Genomic DNA, 22,506 nt, shown 5'->3' with positions numbered 1-22,506 from the left:
AAGCATGGAAGATACTAGAGAAACCCTTTCTGGGTATATAAAAGAACTAATATCTAACCAAGTCGAAATCAAAAAGGCTATTAATGAGGTGCAATCAAAAATGGAGGCTCTAACTGCTAGGATAAATGAGGCAGAAGAGAGAATCAGTAATATAGAAGACCAAATGATGGAGAATAAAGAAGCTGAGAAAAAGAGAGATAAACAACTACTAGATCATGAGGGCAGAATTCAAGAGATAAGTGATACAATAAGATGAAACAATATTAGAATAATTGGGATCCCAGAAGAAGAAGAAAGAGAGAGAGGGGTAGAAGGTATATTGCAGCAAATTATAGCAGAGAACTTCCCTTATTTGGGGAAGGAAACAGGCATCAAAATCCAGGAGGCACAGAGAACCCCTCTCAAAATCAATAAAAATAGGTCAACACCCCAACACTAATAGTAAAACTTACGAGTCTCAGAGACAAAGAGAAAATCCTGAAAGCAGCTCGGGATGAGAGGTCTGTAACCTACAATGGTAGAAACATTAGATTGGCAACAGACCTATCCACAGAGACCTGGCAGACCAGAAAGGACTGGCATGATATATTCAGAGCACTAAATGAGAAAAATATGTAGCCAAGAATACTATATCCAGCTAGGCTGTCACTGAAAATAGAAGGAGAGATAAAAAGCTTCCAGGACAAAAAAAACTAAAGGAATTTGCAAACACCAAACCAGGCCCACAAGTAATATTGAAAGAGGTCCCCTAAGCAAAGAGAGAGCCTAAAAGTAACATAGACCAGAAAGGAACAGAGACAATATACAGTGATAGTCACCTTACAGGCAATAAAATGGCACTAAATTCATGTCTTTCAAGAGGTTCCCTGAATGTAAATGGGCTAAATGCCCCAATCAAAAGACATAGCTATCAGATTGGATAAAAAAAAAACAAGACCCATCGATATGCTATCTGCAAGAGACTCATTTTAGACCCAAAGACACCTCCAGATTGAAAGTGGCGGGGTGGAAAACCATTTACCATGCTAATGGACACCAAAAGAAAGCTGGGGTGGTAATCCTTTTATCAGACAAATTAGATTTTAAACCAAAGACTATAATATAAGAGATGAGGAAGGACACTATACCATACTTAAAGGGTCTATCCAACTAGAAGATCTAACAACTGTAAATATCTGTGCCCCTAACATGGGGGCAGCCAATTATATAAGCCAATTAATAACAAAAGCATAGAAACACATCGACAACAATACAATAATAGTGGGGGACTTTAACAACCCCCTCACTGAAATGAACAGATCGTCTAAGCAAAAGATCAACAAGGAAATAAAGACTTTAAATGACACACTGGACCAAATGGACTTCACAGATATATTCAGAACATTCCATCCCAAGGCAACAGAATACACATTCTTCTCTAGTGCCCGTGGAACATTCTCCAGAAGAGATGCTAGGTCACAAATCAGGTCTCAACTGGTACGAAAAGACTGGGATCATTCCATGCATATTTTCAGACCACAATGCTTTGAAACTAGAACTCAATCACAAGAGGAAAGTCAGAAAGAACTCAAATACATGGAGGCTAAAGAGCAGCTCACTAAAGAATGAATGGGTCAACCAGGAAATTAAAGAAAAATTAAAAAAAATTCATGGAAACAAATGATAATGAAAACACAACAGTTCAAAATCTTTGGGATGCAGCAAAGGCAGTCCTAAGAGGAAAGTATAGAGCAATACAAGCCTTTCTCAAGAAACAAGAAAAGTCTCAAATACACAAATAACCCTACACCTAAAGGAGCTGGAGAAAGAACAGCAAATGGAGCCTAAACCCAGCAGGAGAAGAGAAATAACAAAGATCAGAGCAGAAATCAATGAAATAGAAAGCAAAAGAACAGTAGAACAGATCAACAAAACTAGGAGCTGGTTCTTTGGAAGAATTAATAAGACTGATAAACCCCTGGCCAGACTTATCAAAAAGAGAAATGACCCAAATCAACAAAATCATGAATGAAAGAGGAGAGATCACAAACAACACCAAAGAAATAGAAACAATTATAAGAACATTTTATGAGCAACTATGTCAGCAAATTAGATAATCTGGAAGACATGGATGCATTCCTAGAGATGTATCAACTACCAAAACTAAACGAGGAAGAAATAGAAAACCTGAACAGACCTATAACCACTAAGGAAATTGAAGCAGTCATCAAAAATCTCCCAAAAAAACGAGAGCCCAGGGCCAGATGGCTTCCAAGGGGAATTTACCAAACATTTAAAGAGGAATTAATACCTATCCTTCTGAAACTGTTCCAAAAAATAGAATTGGAAGGAAAACTTCCAAACTCATTTTATGAGGCCAGCATTACTTTGATCCCAAAACCAGACAAAGAACCCATCAAAAAGGAGAATTACAGACCAATATCCTTGATGAACATGGATGCAATATTTCTCACCAAAATACTAACCGAAAGGATCCAACAGTACATTAAAAGGATTATTCATTACGACCAAGTGGGATTTATCCCTGGGCTGCAAGGTTGGTTCAAAATCCGCAAATCAATCAATGTGATACAATACATTAATAAAAGAAAGAACAAGAACCATATGATCCTCTCAATAGATACAGAAAAAGCATTTGACAAAGTACAGCATCCTTTCCTGTTCAAAACTCTTCAGAGTATAGGGACAGAGGGTACATACCTCAATATCATAAAAGCCATCTATGAAAAACCCACAGTGAATATCATTCTCAATGGGGAAAAACTGAGAGCTTTCCCCCTAAGGTCAGGAATGCGGCAGGGATGTCCACTCTCACCACTGCTATTCAACATAGTATTAGAAGTCCTAGCCACAGCAATCAGACAACAAAAAGAAATAAAAGGCATCCAAATCAGCAAAGAAGAAGTCAAACTCTCACTCTTTGCAGATGATAAGATACTGTATGTGGAAAGCCCAAAAGACTCCACCCCAAAACTGCTAGAACTCATACAGGAATTCAGTAAAGTGGCAGTACATAAAATCAATGAAATCAGTTGCATTTCTATACACCAACAAGAGAGAAGAAAGAGAAATTAAGGAGTCAATCCCATTTACAATTGCACCCAAAACCATAAGATACCTAGGAATAAATCTAACTAAAGAGGCAAAGAATCTGTACTCAGAAAACTATAAAATACTCATGAAAGAAATTGAGGAAGACACAAAGAAATGGAAAAACGTTCCATGCCCATGGATTGGAAGAACAAATATTGTGAAGATGTCAGTGCTACCTAGAGATTCTACACATGTAATGCAATCCCTATCAAAATGCCATCCACTTTTTTCAAAGAAATGGAACAAATAATCCTAAAATTTGTATGGAACCAGAAAAGACCCCACATAGCCAGAGGAATGTTGAAAAAGAAAAGCAAAGCTGGTCACAATTCCGGACTTCAAGCTCTATTACAAAAGCTGTCATCATCAAGACAGTATGGTACTGGCACAAAACAGACACAGAGATCAGTGGAACAGAATAGAGAGCCCAGAAATGGACCCTCAACTCTATGGTCAACTAATCTTCGACAAAGCAGGAAAGAATGTCCAGTGGAAAAAAGACAGTCTCCTCAACAAATGGTGTTGGGAAAATCGGACAGCCACATGCAGAATGTGAAACTGGACCATTTCCTTACACCACACACACAAATAGACTCCAAATGGTTGACGGACCTCAATGTGAGACAGGAGTCCATCAAAATCCTAGAGGAGAACACAAGCAGCAACCTCTTCAACCTCAGCTGAAGCAACTTCTTCCTAGAAACATCACCAAAGGCAGGGAAGCAAGGGCAAAAATGAACTAGTGGGACCTCATCAAGATAAAAAGCTTTTGCACAGCAAAAGAAACAGTCAACAAAACCAAAAGACAACCGACAGAATGGGAGAAGATATTTGCAAATGACATATCAGATAAAGGGCTAGTACCCAAAATCTATAAAGAACTTATTAAACTCGACACCCAAAGAACAAATGATCCAATCAAGAAATGGGCAGAAGACATGAACAGACATTTTTCCGAAGAAGACATCCAAATGGCCAACAGACACATGAAAAAGTGCTCAGCATTGCTTGGCATCAGCGAAATCCAAATCAAAACCTCAATAAGATACCACCTCACATCACTCAGAATGGCTAAAATTAAAAAGTCAGGAAATGACAGATGTTGGCGGGGATGTGGAGAAAGGGGAACCCTCCTACACTGTTGGTGGGAATGCAAGCTGGTGCAGCCACTCTGGAAAACACTATCCGGTTCCACAAAAAGTTGAAAATAGAGCTTCCATATGACCCAGCAACTGCACTCCTGGTTATTTACCCCAAAGATACAAATGTAGGGATCCGAAGGGGTACATGCATCCCAATGTTTATAGCAGCAATGTCCACAATAGCCAGCCAAGATGTCCATCAACAGATAAATGGATAAAGAAGATGTGGTTTATATATACAATGGAATATTATGCAGCCATCAAAAGGAATTTGATGCCATTTGCAATGACATGGATGGAACTGGAGGGTATTATGCTGAGCAAGATAAATCCATCAGAGAAAGACATGTATCATATGACCTCACTGATATGAGGAATTCTTAATCTCAGGAAACAAATGAGGGTTGCTGGAGTGGTGGGGGTTGGGAGGGATGGATTGGCTGGGTGATAGACATTGGGGAGGGTATGTGCTATGGTGAGTGCTGTGAATTGTGTAAGACTGTTGAATCACAGGCCTGTACCTCTGAAGCAAATAATATATAATATGTTAAAAAAAAAAAAAAAAAGAAAAGAAAAGAAAAAGGAAGAAGATAGCAGGAAGGGAAAAATGAATGGGGGGAAATCGGAGGTGGAGACGAACCATGAGAGACTATGGACTCTGGGGAACAAACTGAGGGTTCTAGAGGTGAGGGGGTGGGGGGGATGGGTTAGCCTGGTGATGGTTATTAAAGAGGGTACGTATTGAATGGAGCACTGGGTATTACACGCAAACAATGAATCATGGAACACTGCATCAAAAGTAATAAAAAAGATTGGAATAAAAATAAATAAATAAATAAATAAATAAATAAATAAATAAATAAATAAATAAATAAATAAATAAGAGGGAAAAAAATAAATAAAATAACCCTTCAGGTAAATGTGATCATGTCCATTATTTGCAACAAGGGGCTCCATGAAATGAATAAATACCCCAAATTCACATCTAATAAAGGCAGATCTACAATACAAAGCTAGTGCTTTAATTTCCATCATTTCACAATCTCTCACTTGCTGCAGATATTGTTATAAGTCATCAATGCAAACTCACTCTAAACCCAGGTTTTCTGGCTGCAAGTTCACAATATTGCACTTTGTTGGTTTAGCAACATTTACCTCAGTCACTGTACCTCACAACTCATAAAATGAGGTTTTTGTGTGACATGAAGCAACTATATTAAAATAGGTTGTTAAGATGAGCGTATGTGGATTAGTTGTTTTCTTTGTTTATGCACGTTACTAAAAAGCTTTTATTTTATTTATTATTTTATTTTTCTGGCCAGTGAAGGATTATTGTAGATCCAGGACCCAGGGTTTGTGGGTCCTAAGATGATAAACTTTGGGTTCCTTCCATGAAAAATTACAAAAAAGCACTAGTATAAAATTTAAATACAGAGCCTTGAAAGGGGCCTATTTTATGAAGGGCCCTGAAGCTTAAGATTATATCTAAAGTTTTATTTTAATTTGGAGAGCCTAAGCCTGATTTGATGATAGCTGGTCTATAAGTAAATTTAGGAATGAGTCTAGCACATTTATGATACAATTTGGCAAAGTGGTCAATAAAATCTATCAGTTAATGTATCTAATCTAAAATAAGATAAACTGCCATGGTTAATCCCTTTTGCAGGTCATTTATAAATAGAATATGGATTAGAGAATAGGTATTAGATTAATGATATCTCACACTTCCCTCTTCGTCCCAAACTTGAATTGCCTTTGAATAAAATTTCTCTATACCTCTTCTATTTATTACCAGTATTACTAGCAGTTTGTGAATACTGTTTGTACAAAAAAATAAAAATAATAATTATTTATGGGAGAAATAAGATGTACATGAATAATATACATTACACATTAATAAAATCAATAGTTTGTACCCTGGTCAAGTGTTGCTCTTAGGGATGAAAATACAAGTAATATCTGTTAAGGCTTGATTTGTGTCTCTCCTTTTGTTCTTAATTTAGTAGTTAATAGAAAATAATAATGTCTTGCTAGATTTCACTAAATATCTGACATTCTTCTCCAAAAAGCTTTAGAAATCTATTAAAAATACTCAGTGCTGGCATAGTGATGATAATAAAACTGTAGGACTGGATAAATTGCTAGATGATTTTCATCACAATATTTTAGTTTATTTTAAAACTATTTATTACCATCTATAGCTTTAAGACATAAAAATATGTTTCGGAGATTTGGGGGTAATAACTTTGAAAGTTACCAAAACTACGCAATTGTTAAGATTATTTGCTACAACTTTTTTTTTTTTTTCTAAATTTGTTTGTACAAAGGTCTTATCACCTCTAAAACCAAGTGACAAAAACTAATGAAGACTGAATTATCAGTCCAGGGATGCTAATGTAAATGCAGTATGTATTATTAAGTTTGCTACAAAATTTTAGTTGTTGGCTTGTATTATTTCTTGAGAGGCATGTAGTTTCTCTGGACCTGTAATCCAGAAACAGCTTACAACAACATTTAATTCTAATCAATCCTCAATGTTTGATTAACTGAATCCTTACCTAATGGGAACTTATTACACTGGACGTTCATACAAGTCAGTCTGCCTGGGATAATCCTGGTTTGTGCCCAGTGCACTGAATTAATTATTAATAATGTCCTTGCTCACTCTCTAAAGTATGTCAGTCATTTTATCGTACTTATAAAGCAATCAACATAACACACAGAGTATATCCAATCTCACGGTTTATGTACATTTTTTGGATAATGGCTGTAATTTGAGAATTACACTTACTCTTTTTCTTTGTCTCTACTTTTCTACTTGATAGATAAAATGTACCACAAAAATACATTACCTGAGAGAGAACATGCAATACGCTATTATATATTAGTATACATATCTCTATTATCTCTTCACTTATGCTTGTAGAAGGCAAAATGTTAAGGCTTTTAGTGACCTCCATGTTCAAAATGAAGATATGACAGAAATAATATTTGTCCTATTAAATCACAATTAACTCGAGTAATCATGTTCCTCCTTCATTCACAATTCTCCAAAATATTTACTGTAGTATTCAAGCAAAATATAAATGTTGATGTAATTTAAATAATTGTAAGGTATCTCTTAGTGTAGGCTTATAACACCTGGCTGTTTGAATTGCATTACAGTATTTTTTATTATATTATAGGCACTGATCAATTTGATTTGAATTGTGTCTAACCAGTAAAATATAGAAATAAAAACAAATAGTATACGATGGTGTATAAATAGTGTATGATGGTGAGACAAGAACTGGGTTATATCAAATGAAAGGTGATATAAAAAACCTGCTAAGAGATACAGTTAAAAAAAATCTAAAGAGTAATTCTGTTCTCAGTGAGTCACCTGATTTAGTCTAGAATTCCATTTATCAGTTCCATTCTTAACTAAAATTATAAAAACAAAACTAAAAGTACAGTGTCAAGAAGTATACACCTCATAAAACAGTGTATTTAATAGGTATTAAGATAATTTCATAGAATGTTGATTGTGAAAACCAAATAATGTTTTTAGATAACAATTCCATAATCTAATGTATTTCTAAAAATTCATAACTGAGGCAGCAATTTTAAGTAGTAATCTTATGTCCCTCATTCATCTTAACATTTAAAGTCAAATTTCAGTCAAACCTTGAACTTTTAATTTTAGTTTCTTTAAATTGCCTGCATAACTAGTAAACATCAGCAGAAGGGAACTGATTTAACATGTAGCTAAGTATGTAGTTATAGTTTATTTTTCAAACTTTAGAAAATGAGTAGAAAGATGTGTTCTCATTTCATTCTCCTTTTATAACAATTCATTAGTTAAATCTGAGAAAGAATGAAAGTCTCTTTGGTCTGCACATGTGATAAATGTAATGATTTCTTAAAAATTCAATTACATACTCAAACACATTACAAAATAAAATTTTTAAGGGCCACATTTGTGTAGAAAAATTTTAAGACCCTCCTGAGATTGAAAAGAGAATCCACACCAGACTATTATTTTCAAGTTATTTTATTGAGGCAATATTGTTATACTTAATTGAACTAGGAAAAACTGCCTCCTAGAGAGTCAGAATGACCCCATAGCCTATTTGTTCCATAGGCACACAAAAATGTCTGAAGCAAGGTCACTGAAGATGTGGGGATAGCAAAGGATTGAATAATAATGACAAGACAGAACAACAACAAGAAAAAAGCAGCTGGTCTCCTGATTCTACTGCAGGCTATTCTTTGTGTGATTTATTTGTTTTCTATTACGATCTCTATGTTCCATATGCCCATGTTCAAATAGAAAAGTAAAAGATATGGATTTAACCAATAATGGCAAACTACAAAGTTGATATTTTAAAAAGCACTTATAAATTACAGGAAAAGCAATTTTGAAAAATATCTTACTATTTTAGCCTGCTTTCCTAACCTTTCCTTAATTTGGCTGAAAAATAGATTTGTATTTCTTTAAAGGTCAAAAATCAATCATTGTTTTATCAAACAACCAAAATAAATAAAATTATTTGCAACATATTCTGCTTCATCTTAAGTATCAATAGTTTAGTAGTTTGAAACAATAATGGTATTTTGCACATTCTGCTTTCTCTTTTCACAGGCAGTCAATATGTTGTTTGTCTTTTGCTTATCTTCATAACAACACTGACAGTTGGGTAAGTAAACCACCCACTGACTTATGAATAATAAAACTTTTTAAAGTATCTTGCCATAAGAGGTTTACTTAAAAAAAGAGAGAGCTTTTCCTCATAGTTCCATTACAAGACTTATTTATGAATTGACAGATATATTTGAAGTCACTGTTTTATAAAGTATAATTGAAATATAAAAGTAAGATACATTCCTATTTTTTTAAAGATTTTATTTATTTATTTGACAGAGAAAGAAACAGTGAGAGAGGGAACACAAGCAGGGGGAGTGGGAGAGAGGGAAGCAGGCTTCCCACTGAGCAGGGTGCCCCATGCAGGGCTCAATCCCAGGACCCTGGGACCATGACCTGAGCTGAAGGCAGACGCTTAACGACTGATTCACCCAGGCACCCCATATACATCCCTATTTTAAACTCCACAATTCACATGCAATGCACTTAATGCCATCCTAAATTATGCTATGCCTTAAATTAAAAAACAAAACAAAGCACACACACAGCAAAACAAAACAAACAAAAAACTGCTTTGGGATGGGGTGGAAGTAGTTCCTTAAAACCAAGTGAGGGTTGAAAAAGGGGGACTTCTGCAAGATGGTGGAATAGAAAGATCCTGAACTCACCTCCTCCCAGGGACACACCAAATCTAAAGTTACATATGAATTATTTCTCTCTGAAAAAGATCAAAATACTAGATGAACTTATTCTCGACAACAAAGGTTAAAAAGACCATATTGAGACAGGTAGAAGAGGTAGATATGGTCTCAACAAAAAAACCTACTCCTGGGTCAGCAACACACAATATGGAGGGATCTCACTAGTATAGTGTGTCCCCTGGAAGAGTCAAGGGTTAGTGTCACACATCAAGTACCCCAAACCCTGGATCTGCACCAAAGAGATGAACCCCCAAAACACCTAAATTAGAAAACCAGAGGGGCTAAAATCCAAGGGACCTAAAATGATATAGAAAATTGAGATTTGTCTTTTAAAGGACTCACATGCAGTCCCACTAACCCTGAAACCCAATGAAAAAATAGCAGTTTGAAAAGCATGTCTACCATAGGTGAAGAGATTCATTTCCTAATCTAAAAATACCTGCTGGAGAGACAGGGGATACTGGAAACTCTCCCTGTAGATGAAGGCATTGGCAGAAGGAGAAAAGAGAGAGAAAGGAGCAAATAATTTATTTGAAGAAATAATAGCTGAAAAGTTCCCTAAAAGACATTTAGGTCAAGAAGCCCAGAGATTTCCAATTCAGATAAACCCAAAGAGAGCCACACCAAGAAACATTATAATTAAAATGTGAAAAGTTAAAGATAAATAGAAAATCTTAAAAGTAGCAAGAAAAAAAAATCAAATTGCTACATACAAGGAAAATCCCATAGGCTATTTCTCAACAGAAACTTTGTAGGCCAAAAATAAGTGACATGAAATTCAAAGTGATAAAAAGAAAAACTTCTAACCAAGAATACTCTACCCAGCAAGGTTATCATTCAGAATTGAGAGAGAGAGAAAGACTTTTCCACAAACAAAAGCTAAAAAAACCCTCAGCATTATTAAACGAGCCTTAGGAACTTCTTCAAGCTGAAAAGAAATGACACTAATAATAGGAAAACAGACAAAAGTAAAAATCTCACTGGAAAACATAAATACATTAAAGGTAGTAGAGTGATCACATATATCTACTATGGTTAAAACATGAAAATAGTAAAATTAAATACAATAATTAATACACAAAATAAAAAAATGTAAAATGTGACAATAAAAATATAAAATGTGCTGGGGAGAGTAAAAATGTAGAGTATTGGAATGTGTTCAAACTTACTTAGCTATCAAGTTAAAATAACTGTAATATACACAGGGTGATATATGTGAATGTTAAAATAACCACAAATCAAAAATGTAGAGTAAATACACAAAAAATGAGGAAGTAATCTAAACATAACATTAAAGGAAATCAACAAACCATGAAGGAGAGAAAGAGTAGAAAACAGATACAGAAAGGAAATACATAAACAATCTTAAAAAAACAATTAATAAAATCAATAGCAATAAGTACATACCTAGCATAAACATTTTAAACATAAGTGGACTAAATTTTCCAATCAAAAGACATAAGGCGGATGACTGGGTAAAAAACAAGACACATCTTCATACTGCCTATGAGAGACTCACTTCAGAAGTAAGGACACATGGACTGAAAGTGAAAGTATAAAAAAAGATGGGGCACCTGGGTGGCTCAGTCATTAAGCATCTGCCTTCGGCTCAGGTCATGATCCCAGGGTCCTGGGATCGAGCCCCTCATTGGGTTCCCTGCTCCCTGTTTCTTAGATGCATCACGGTAGGCCACAAAATAAGTCTCAATAAATTAAAGAAGACTGAAATTATATCAAGCAACTTTTTGAACCACAATGGTATGAAACTAGAAATCAACTACAAGAAGAAAACTCAAAAAAAAATACAAATACATGGAAATTAAACAACATGATACTGAAAAACTACTGGGTCATAGAAAAAACAGGGAGAAATTTAAAAAAAATAATACCTAGAGCAAATGAAAACAGAAATACAACATACCAAAATCTATGAGATGCCTCAAAAGTGGTTCTAAGTAAGTTGACAATACAGGACTACTTCAAGAAAGGAGAAAAATCTCTAACTGACAATTTAATGTCTAAAGAAATTACAAAAACAAGAAAAAAACAAAGCCTAAAGTTATTAGAAGGAGGGAAATAATAAAGATCAGAGTAGAATTAAATGGAACAGAAACTAAAAAAAGGCAATAGAAAAGATCAATGAAACTAGATTTAATTTTTTGAAAAGATGGACAAAACTGACAAGCCTTTATCTAGGCTCACCAAAGATAGAGCAAATAAATAAAATCAGAAATGAAAGAGAAATTTCAACATGCCACAGAAACAAAAGATCATGAGAAACTACTTTGTACAACTGTATGCCAACAAACAGACAAACTAGAAGAAATGGATAAATTCATAGAAACTTAAAGTCTTCTAAGACTGAATCATAAAATCTGAATAGACCAATTACTAGTAAGGAGATTGAGTCAGAAATCAGAAACCTCCCCACAAACAAAAGTCCAGGACCAGATGGCTTAACTGGTTAATTCTACAAAACATTGAAAGCTTTAATACATACCTTCCCTAATCTCTTCCCCCCAAAATTGAAGAGAATAAAAGCCTTCCAAACCCATTTTAGGAGATGGCCATTACCCTGATACCAAAACCAGACCAAGATATACATAAAGAAAACATTACAGGCTGTTAAACATGATGAGCATAGATACAAATATCCTTAACAAAATACTGGCAAATTGAATTCAACTATACATTAAAAGGATCATGCACCATGATCAAGTAGGATTTATTCCAGAAATGCAAGGATGGTTCAACATCCACAAATCAATCAATGAAATACATCACATTAACAAACCCAAAGATAAAAATCATATAATTACCTCAATAAATGCAGACAAATTATTTGATAAAATTCTATACCCATTTATGATAAAAACTCTCAACAAAGTCAGTATAATAGGAATGTACCTCAACATGATAAAGATCATATAATGAGAAGCCCATAGATAAAATCATACTGAATTGTGTAAACTGAAAGCTTTTCCTCTAAGACCAGGAACAAGGCAAGAATGCTCACTCTCCCCACTTTTATCAAACAGTATTGGAAATCCTATCCATAGCAATAAGGCAAGAAAGATAGAGAGCATCCAAATTGGAAAGAAAGAAGTACAACTGTTACTATTTGCAGAATATATGATACTATATATAGAAAACCCTAAAGATTCCAAGAAAAAGAAAACTGTTAGAATAAATGAATTCAATAAAGTTCCAAGATACAAAATTAATATAGAAAAATCTATTGATTATATAAACCATCAACAAATTATCAGAAAGAGAAATGAAGAAAACAATTCTATTCATAATCTCAACAAAGAGAATAAAATACCTAAAAATAAATTTAACCAAGGAGATGAAACACCTATACATTGAAAATTATAAGACATTAATGAAAGAAATTGAAGAAGATACAAACAAAAAGGTATTCCTTGTTCATGGATTGGAAGAAGTAATATTGTTAAATATTGTCCATATTACCCAAAGCAACCCAAAGCAATCTAGAGACTCAATGCAATCTTTATCAAAACTCCAAGGGTATTTTTCACAAAACTAGAACAAATACTTCTAAAATTAATCAAAACTACAAAAGACCTCAAATATCAAAATAATCTTAAGAAATAAGTACAAAGCCGGAGTTATCACACTCCTTGATTTCAAACTATACTGCAAAGCTATAAGTAATCAAAACAAAATGGTATTGGTATGAAACCAGACACATATATCAACAGAACATAATAGAGAGCCCCCAAATAAACTCACACATATAAAGTCAATTAATTTATGACAAAGGAGGCAAGAATATAAAATGGGAAGAGACAGTCTCTCCAATAAAAGGTGCTGGGAAAACTGGTCAGCTACATGCAAAAGAATGAAACTGGACCATTTTCTTATACCATACACAAAAAATAAACTCAGAATGGATTAAATACTTGAATGTAAGACCTAAAACCATAAAACCGCTAGAAGAAAACATAGGTGGCAAGCTCTTTGATATTAGTATTAGTGATTTTTTTTTTAGATTTGACTCCAAAGACAAAGGAAACAAAAGCCAAAATAAATGAATGGGCAAATGGAACTATATCAAACTGAAAAGCTGCACAGAAAAAAAATCAACGAAATGAAAAAACAACCTACTGAGTGGGAGAAGATATTTGTAAAACATATATCCAATAAGGAATTAATATCCAAAATATATAAAGAACACAACATATAAAGAATATACACTGAGTTCTATAACTCAACAACAACAACAAAAACCCAAACAATCCAGTTAAAAAATTAAGCAGAGGATCTGAATAGACATTTTTTCCAAAGAAGGCATACAGATGGCCAACAGACATATGAAAAGATGTTCAGTATCACTAATCATGAATAAAATGAAAATCAACCACAATGAGATACCACCTTGCACCTGTCAGAATGGCCTTTATCAAAAAGAGAAAAAAAAAATAACAAGAAAAGGTAATCCTTGTGCACTATTAGCAGGGATATAAATTGGTGCACTATGAAAACATTATGGAGGTTCCTCAAAAAACTAAAAAATAGAGCTACCATATTATCAAGCAATTCAACTATTGGGTAACTATCCAAAGAAAATTAAAATACTCATTCAAAAAGAAATGCACCCTTATGTTCATTGCAGTATTATTTATAACAGCCAGATATGGAAACAACCTACGTGTCCATCAACAGGTTAGTGGATAAAGAAACTGTAACATGTATATACAATGGAATACTACTTAGGCATACAAAAGAACAAAATCTTGTTATCTGCTAGAACCTGGATGGACTTTGAGAGTATTATGCCAAGTTAAATAAGTGAGATGGAGAAAGACATATACCACATGATTTCACTTACAGGTGGAATCTAAAAAAAAAAAAAACAGAGCAAACATAATGAAACAAAACTCAGACTTAGAGATATAGAGAAGAGACTGGTGGTTGCCAGAGCAAAGGGGTGCTGAGCAGGTAGGTGAGCGGATCAAGAAGTATAAACTTCTAGTTATAAATAAGTCATTGGGATGTGGTGTACAGCATGGGGAATATAGTCAATAACATTGCATTAACTTTGTATGGTGACAGGTGGTAACTAGACTTATTATAATTATCATTTTACAATGTATTGAAATGCTGAATCACTATGTTGTACACCTGAAACTATTATAATAATGTTTGTCAACTATACCTCAATTAAAATCAACAAGTGAGAGTTCTCAGAGGAATAGTGTCTCTATCATCCAGGTCATCAACACATAATATTATTATTTTAACTTATTTTGTTTTGAAATGCAGCATTAGTTCATATACATATTGTATGCCCTTTCACTTGCTACATCCTTGCAAGCTTGCCCTGCTATAGTGAAGAAGCAAGGAGTCCCCAAAGAAAGATGTGAAAGAATTCAAGTTAATCTTCTCTATCAATAACTAAGGATTTTCCCAGGTTGTAAAGATCATACTTAAAATGGTCAGGTAAGCCTAATGCAATTTTGAATTTGGTAAGATAAGAAATTAAATCCAATAATGTATTGCAACAACTCACAACATCAAATTGTTTCTGTTTTCTCATTCCTAGGAGCGTTTGCTTAGAATTAACTTGTCAGAAAGCAGAGAAGGAATAACCTTGATTTATTACTAAGAGCAAAGTGAGACTTAACCTTTGGGGACATTATGGGAAGGGTCCTAAAAGGAAAGAATACATTGTGTTTGAGTTGATAAAACCAGAGAGGGAAGTTATTAAGTAAAAAACTACTGTTGACAGATATTTAATTTGGCCTTCTAGCCAACTGTACCACGAGGATTATACAATCTTACTATAACCTCGATATAAGTTGATCATTTAAATGATACACAGAAAGTAACTTGGTAGTTGACTCCAAAGAGGGGACACCAGAGAGCATAAGATGTCCCAGAGTATCAGTCACTGACAAAGGATTTATAAAAGAGAAAGCTAAGAATCAAACTTGTATGATTAAATGCTTTCATTTTATTATAAGTTTGTATCCAAATAACACACCTGCTCCTATTCTAAAAGTTTATAAAATTTAATTTTAAAGAATATTATTCAGTGTTAGGGTTTTTGAAAATTCTCTAACCTCTATTACTAAAAAAAAAAAAAAAAATCACAAAATAATGCTGATGTATTATTTCAAGCTGTAAAGGTTAAAGAGAATTTCAGGAAAAAGAATCAGGCAAGATAGCCTTTTTATAATGGGGTCCCCTTGTTACAGTCTAATGTAGAGTTAATGAATAAATTTCTTTTCAGGCCCTCTAATTTATGTAACTTTCACTCAGAATATTTTAATGACTTTCTGGGATTGCAATTAATTTGACATAGGATTTTATGAAGTTTAATTTTTGTAGCCCTTGTTGAATAAAAATATTATTTATGACATAAAACAATACACGTTAACTATGTATTATATTAAAAATGTTGGATCTCAAAAGAGCACCAAGAATTAAAGTAACTTTAAGATTTTTGTACTTTAGGGGTGGGCAAAAAAAAAAGCAGTATGTACGGCTTACATACCTCGGTAGCAAACTGCTGCAATCCACCAATATTAATTGGTCCCTCTTCAGTGGCATACAAATTGCATCCACCTACACAAAGATCAGAAGTTGGACATACCATTCCACAGGTCAAACCAAGTGGGTTGTCAGAAAAAATCATCTTAGCAGCTCCATAATAGTTCTAGAAAAATAAAATAAAATTTTATTATGTAACAATGTACCTTAAGCATTCAAAATATAACCCAATTTTTTATTAGGTAATTGAGTTGAAAATTAAGACATGTATAAGATAGAGAGGTTACAATAATGTTTACCATTAGAAAACATCAAGTAATAACTAGCAGAGTACCTGACATACAGGAATATTCAATATATGGTGTATTCATAAATGAACAATTAATTAATTTTGGAAAATCAAAATTTAAAATATAAATGTCCTGTAAACAGTTTTCTTTCACAAGGCATCTAACTATATCCTGACAAGAGCTGTTCTTTTCATTTTTAAAAAAGGTAAGTTAGGTAGATTGAACAAACTTAAAACATAAATCTTAAAACTTTAAAAAAAAAAACAAAAAGGTTAAACTCAAGTTATCCTCCATTTAACTAAATTAAAAGCATCTAGGACTCTCTTTCCCTTTTTTTCATCTGGCTTGTCCAGAGAGACTATATATATGGCACTCTGTGTTGATTATCATCCTTCAATTACATACTATAAACCAAAGATGTATATGAAACTTATTTTACAGGCACTTGTGGATGAGGCCTTGACATGCTCATCTCTCATTACTTCTTTGATTATTATAGAATAACTTAAAACCCTACTCATTCTATCGAGTTTTTAGAACCAAACTTGTTCATACATTGTACAATTATATATCATTATTGACTAAGAATGAATAACTTGAATGGATGGGGATTATTTTTTTCTCTAATTAAAAGTAAGACCTGGACCTGACCAGTATTCCTCAAAACTGTCAAGTACATCAAAATAAGGATAACTTTGAGAAAATATAAAACTCAAGATCACCCTAAGGGAACATGACAACTAAATGTCATATGCTATTCTGAACAGGATCCTAGATAAGGAAAAAAGGCACTAGGTAAAAACTAAGGAAATCTGAAGGAGGCATAGACTTTAGTTAGTAATAATACAGAAACAATGTTTCATTAATTATAGTAAATGTGTTACAGTAATGTCAGATATTAATAATAGAGAAAATAATGTACAGGTCTATATAGGGATTCTTTGTACTATCTTCACAACTTTTCTGTAAATACAAAACTGCTATAAAATATGTTAAAGAAGAGATGATAGAATGCAGTTAATGGTATGAAACTACTGTATTTATTTCTCCTTTATCTTTTGTTTACAATACTTTTTAAGGTCTTTGAAAACACACACATTGCTCCCTGACTAACCTCAATCATAAATATAAATTCCTAGAGTCTATAGAATACTGATGATAATAAACAACAGAAATAACCTTAACTATTTCTTGACTCCTTAGTACATTACCAGCAGTTTGCCAGACCTTTATTTAATCTTTATCATCAATCATCTTATATAAAATGTCCAGCACCTAATCAAAAATTTCTAAGCATAAGACAAGACAGAATTAAATGCCTGATAATCAGTGAAAAAATGAATCAGTCAAGCAGACCCACAGGTCTGATACAGAAATTGGAGTTAGCAGAAAAAGACTTGAAAATAATCTTCATGAAAATTTAGAAAAAGAACAGACAAACAAAATAGATGAAACACTTCAAAATATAACCAGAATACTGTGATCTATTTATAAAGAATCAAACTGGCATTCCATAACTGAATAAAACATTTAAAAATAGATCTTAATGCATGGTTTTAATAGTATTCACGGTGGTTTAACAGTATTTGTCTTATTCAATGTGTCTCCTTAGCAACCAACAGTAATGTCTAACACATAAGAATGGTTCTTCAGTGCGTATTTTCAGAATACATAATAGGAATGTGTTATTAAATTCAACTTATAAATAAGGAAACTGGGGTAAGAAGGATAAATAATTTGCCAAAGGATCATAGAGCATATAAAGTGGCAGAGCCAGGATTCAAAGCCATATATATGACCACATACTCATAAGGACCAAGATAAAACTAATACTAAAGAATACTGTTCAGGGGCGCCTGGGTGGCTCAGTCGGTTAAGCGTCTGCCTTCAGCTCAGGTCATGAATCCAGGGTCCTGGGATCAAGCCCCACATCGGGCTCCCTGCTCAACAGTGAGCCTGCTTCTCCCTCTCCCTTTGCCTGCTGCTCTGCCTGCTTGTGCTATCTCTCTGTCAAATAAATAAATAAAATCTTTAAAAAAATAAAGAATACTGTTCAATACTGAATAGGTTATAAAATTTAGTTACATTATTATTTTTCAGATTTAATATGTATCTTGATGTAAAACACAGCTCTTTTCAGTATAAATTGGAGAGCATGTAGCTAGCTCATTAATTACACTTTATACTTTATTAGATGATTTTTTAAAAAGATTTTATTTACTTATTTGTCAGAGAGAGAGAGTGCACAAGCAGGGGGAGCAGCAGTCAGAGGGAGAAGCAGGCTCCCTGCTGAGCAGGGAGCTCTATGTGGGACTTGATCCCAGGACCTTGGGATCATGACCTGAGCAGGCGGCAGATGCTTAACCGACTGAGTCACCAGGCATCCCTCTTAGATGATTTTTTTTATATTTCCCTTATTTTTGATCTTTCCATCAATTCAATGAGAAGTTATCATAAGGTAAAAGTCTTTTTATCTTAAGATTAATCTGTTTCTTTCCTTAAATTTGGTCATATTTGCCATTGTCTTTGTGAAAGTCTTTGTTAGTGTCACTGGTAAAGGACAACAGTAAAGCACTATGCTGTCAAAGTATACTTTTCAAAAGTTAAGACAGGATTCCTTTACACATAGAGAAGGACCATGTATCAAAGATTTTACTTGAATCATTAATGTATAAGGAATCATTAAATAAGGAATCAGTAAGATAGTAAAGGTGATTCAAGGAGCATTTGAGGCATACATGGCCTAAATGTTGAATTCTACCAAGTATTCAACAATTTATACAATTCTTCACAAATACTTCCAAAATATACATATGGAATTTATCTCAGGAATGCAGGGTTGGTTTAGCATTCCCTAAATCTATTAATAGAGTACACTGCATCAATAGAATAAAGGACAAAAATCAAAGGATCATCTCAAAAAATGCAGAAAAGTGTTTGACAAAATCAATACCTCTCATGATAAAAACAACAGACCAGAAACAGAAAGTCATTAATTCATTTTAGGGGTTAATAAAGGACATCTGTTTAAAAACCACAGCCAACATCTTACTTTATGCTGAAAACTGAATGTTTTCTCCTTAGCATCAGGAACAATACAAGGATGCACATCTATCCAGTATAGTACTGGAGGTTTTATCCAAATAATGTGGCAAACAAAAGAAATAAAAGCTACTCAAATTGGAAAGAAGTAAAACTATTTCTACTTGTAAATGAAGTGACCTTGTATATAGAAAATCCTAAAATCCACTAAAAAACTATTAGCACTATGATGCTTAATTTTATGTGTCAACTTGACTGTGCCATGGGATGCCTATATTAAACATGATTTTGGGGTGGGTACAAGAAGGCATTTCTATATGAGATTAGTTTTTTAAATTGGTGGACTCACCAAAGTAGATTGCCTTCCCCAATTATCACTCAACTGGGTGGACATCAGCCAACCTACTGAGGACCTGAACAGCACAAGAACAGGCAACAGGAAGAAAATCTGTCCCTTTTGGAGCCTGCCTGGTGGAGTTTGGACATTGATATATCTATCTATCTATATATAGATAGATAGATAGATAGATATTCCATTCCATTTCTATGCAGAACCCTGACTGATACAGCACTAATAATGACTGTAGCTAGCATGTTGGGCGTAAGGTCAATCAATATACAATAATCAATTTTATTTCTACACACAATGTATAAAGCAATGAACAAAACAAAAATGAAATAAAAAAACAATTCTAGGGCATCTGGGTGGCTCAGTTGGTTAAGCGACTGCCTTCGGCTCAGGTCATGATCCTGGAGTCCCGGGATCGAGTCCCACGTCGGGCTCCCTGCTCAGCGGGGAGTCTGCTTCTCTCTCTGACCCTCCCCCCTCTCATGCTCTCTATCTCATTCTCTCTCTCAAATAAATAAATAAAATCTTTAAAAAAATAATAATAATTCTAAGAGGATCAAAATACAAATTATTTGGACTATATTTACCAAAACTGTGTAAAACATATGTTCTGAAAACAGACCATTGCTGAAAGAAACTAATGAAGACCTAGATAAATGGAAAGACAGCTCATGATTATGAATTAGAAGGCTTATTGTTAGGATAATGCTACAATTACATTTTACAATTTATCAAATTTATCTACAGCTTCAGTGCAATCCCTATCAAAATCGTAGCAGATTTCTTTGCAAAAATTGGCATACTGACTCTAAAATTCATATGAAAAACCAAGAAATCCAGAACCAGAGTAGGCAAAACATCTGTGAAAAATAAGAACAAAGTTGGAGAAATCACATTTTCTGATGTCAAAACTTACTATGGAGCTACAGTAATCAAGGCAGTGTGGTACTGGCATAATAACACACATACAGACCAAGAGAACAGAATTGACAGTCTAGATAGAACCCTCATTTTTTATGTTCAATTTGTTTTCTGACAAGGGTTCCAAGACAATTCTATAAAGAAAGAATATTCTCCTTAAGAAATGATGTGATAACTGAATATCCATAAGCGAAAGGATGGAGTTGATCCCTATTTCACAGCATACATAAAAATTAACTAACAATAGATTACAAATCTAAATGTTAGCGATAAATCTTTAAAACTCTGATAAGACAATATAGGAATAAATTTTCAAGACCTTGGATTAGGCAATGGTTTTTAGATATAACAACAAAAGCACAAGCAACAACACACACACACAAAAATAGATGAACAGGATTTCATCAGAATTAAAAGCTTTTGTGCTACAGAGAACACCACCAAGAAAGTTAAAAGGCAAACCACAGAACAGGAAAAGATCATATATGGTAAGAAATTTTCATCTAAAATATATGCAGACTTATAACTCACTAACAAAAAAGACAATAAAACTCACTAAAAAATGAACAATGGATTAGTATGAACATTTCTCCAAAAACATACAAATGGCCAATAAGCATAAGTGTTGCTAAACGTTATTAGCTATCAGAGAAATGCTAGTCAAAATAATGAGATACCACTTCTTAACCTATTTGGCTGGATACAGTGAAAAAGGCATAATAATATATACAACAGAATATTAGTCAGCCATCAAAAAGAATGAAATCTTGCCATTTGCAATGATGTGGATGGAGCTAGAGTGTATTACACTGAGCAAAATAAGTCAGAGAAAGACAGATACCCTATGATTTCACTCATATGTGGAATTTAAGAAATAAAACAGATTAAAAAAAAGAAAACAGATGAACAAAGGGGAAAAAGAAAAAAGAAAGAGAGAGAGAGGAAGGCAAACCATAAGAAACTCTTAATTACAGAAAACAAACTAAGGGAGGTAGGCAGAAGAAGGGCTAAATGGGTGATGGGTATTAAGGAGGGCACTTGTTGAGATGAGCACTAGATCTTATACGTAAGTGGTAAGTCACTATGATTCTACTCCCAAAACCAATATTACACTGTATATTAACTAACTAGAATTTAAATAAAAACTTTAAAAGAAAAATGTGAAGAAAATTTTTTTAAAAAATTTTAAAAATAAACAATTTTTTAAGTTAAAAAAAGACATACAATAAAAAATGTTGAGAAGGATGTGGAGAAATTGGAACAATCATATCTTGCTGATGGGATTGAAAAATGGTGTCGGTACTTTGAAAAATAGTTTGGCGGTTGCTCACAGGGGGAAAAATAGAGTTATCATATGATTCAGCAATTCCACTCTTTAGTGTACACCCAAAAAAATCTACAACATATGTCCATGTAAAACCTCATACAATAATGTCCAAAGTAGTGTATTCCTAATAGCTAAAATGTAGAAGCAACCTAAATGCCCATCTCTGATGAAGAGCTAAAAAAGTAGTATATCCATATGATATTATTTAGAAATAAAAAATAATATGTGCAGATTGCCATCTGCAGATAGTAAAAGTTTGACTTCTTCCTTACCAATGTGGATGCCTTTATTCCTTTTTCTTGTCTGATTCCTGTGGCTAGGACTTCCAGTACTATGTTGACTAAAAGTGGTGAGAGTGGACATCCTTGCATTGTTCCTGACCTTAGGAGAGAAGTTCTGTTTTTCTCCACTGAGTATTATGCTAGCTGTGGGTTTTTCATACAAGGTTGTTATTATGTTGAGATGTTCACAGATTCATTTAGGAAATGATGATTAGAA

General features: G+C 33.7%; 1 protein-coding gene across 2 annotated transcripts in view; it reads right to left on the bottom strand.

Annotated features, from left to right (window-relative positions):
• DPYD (dihydropyrimidine dehydrogenase) overlaps window positions 1–22,506 on the bottom strand; it is an 800,443-nt gene that overhangs the window by 585,959 nt on the left and 191,978 nt on the right. For both annotated transcript variants that reach the window (XM_054512729.2, XM_045897134.3), the window contains exon 5: window positions 16,084–16,245. In XM_054512729.2, coding sequence (XP_054368704.1) covers window positions 16,084–16,245 — 162 coding nt within the window. The remainder of the gene's footprint in view (window positions 1–16,083; window positions 16,246–22,506) is intronic.

Source organism: Mirounga angustirostris, unplaced genomic scaffold (genome assembly GCF_029215605.1).
Source record: "Mirounga angustirostris isolate CCGP_5_RB_7025 unplaced genomic scaffold, mMirAng1.0.hap1 SCAF_4, whole genome shotgun sequence".
NCBI classification, from domain to species: Eukaryota; Metazoa; Chordata; class Mammalia; order Carnivora; family Phocidae; genus Mirounga; species Mirounga angustirostris.
The sequence above is the reverse complement of the archived record's forward strand: the minus strand, read 5'-3'. Positions and strand labels throughout refer to the sequence as shown.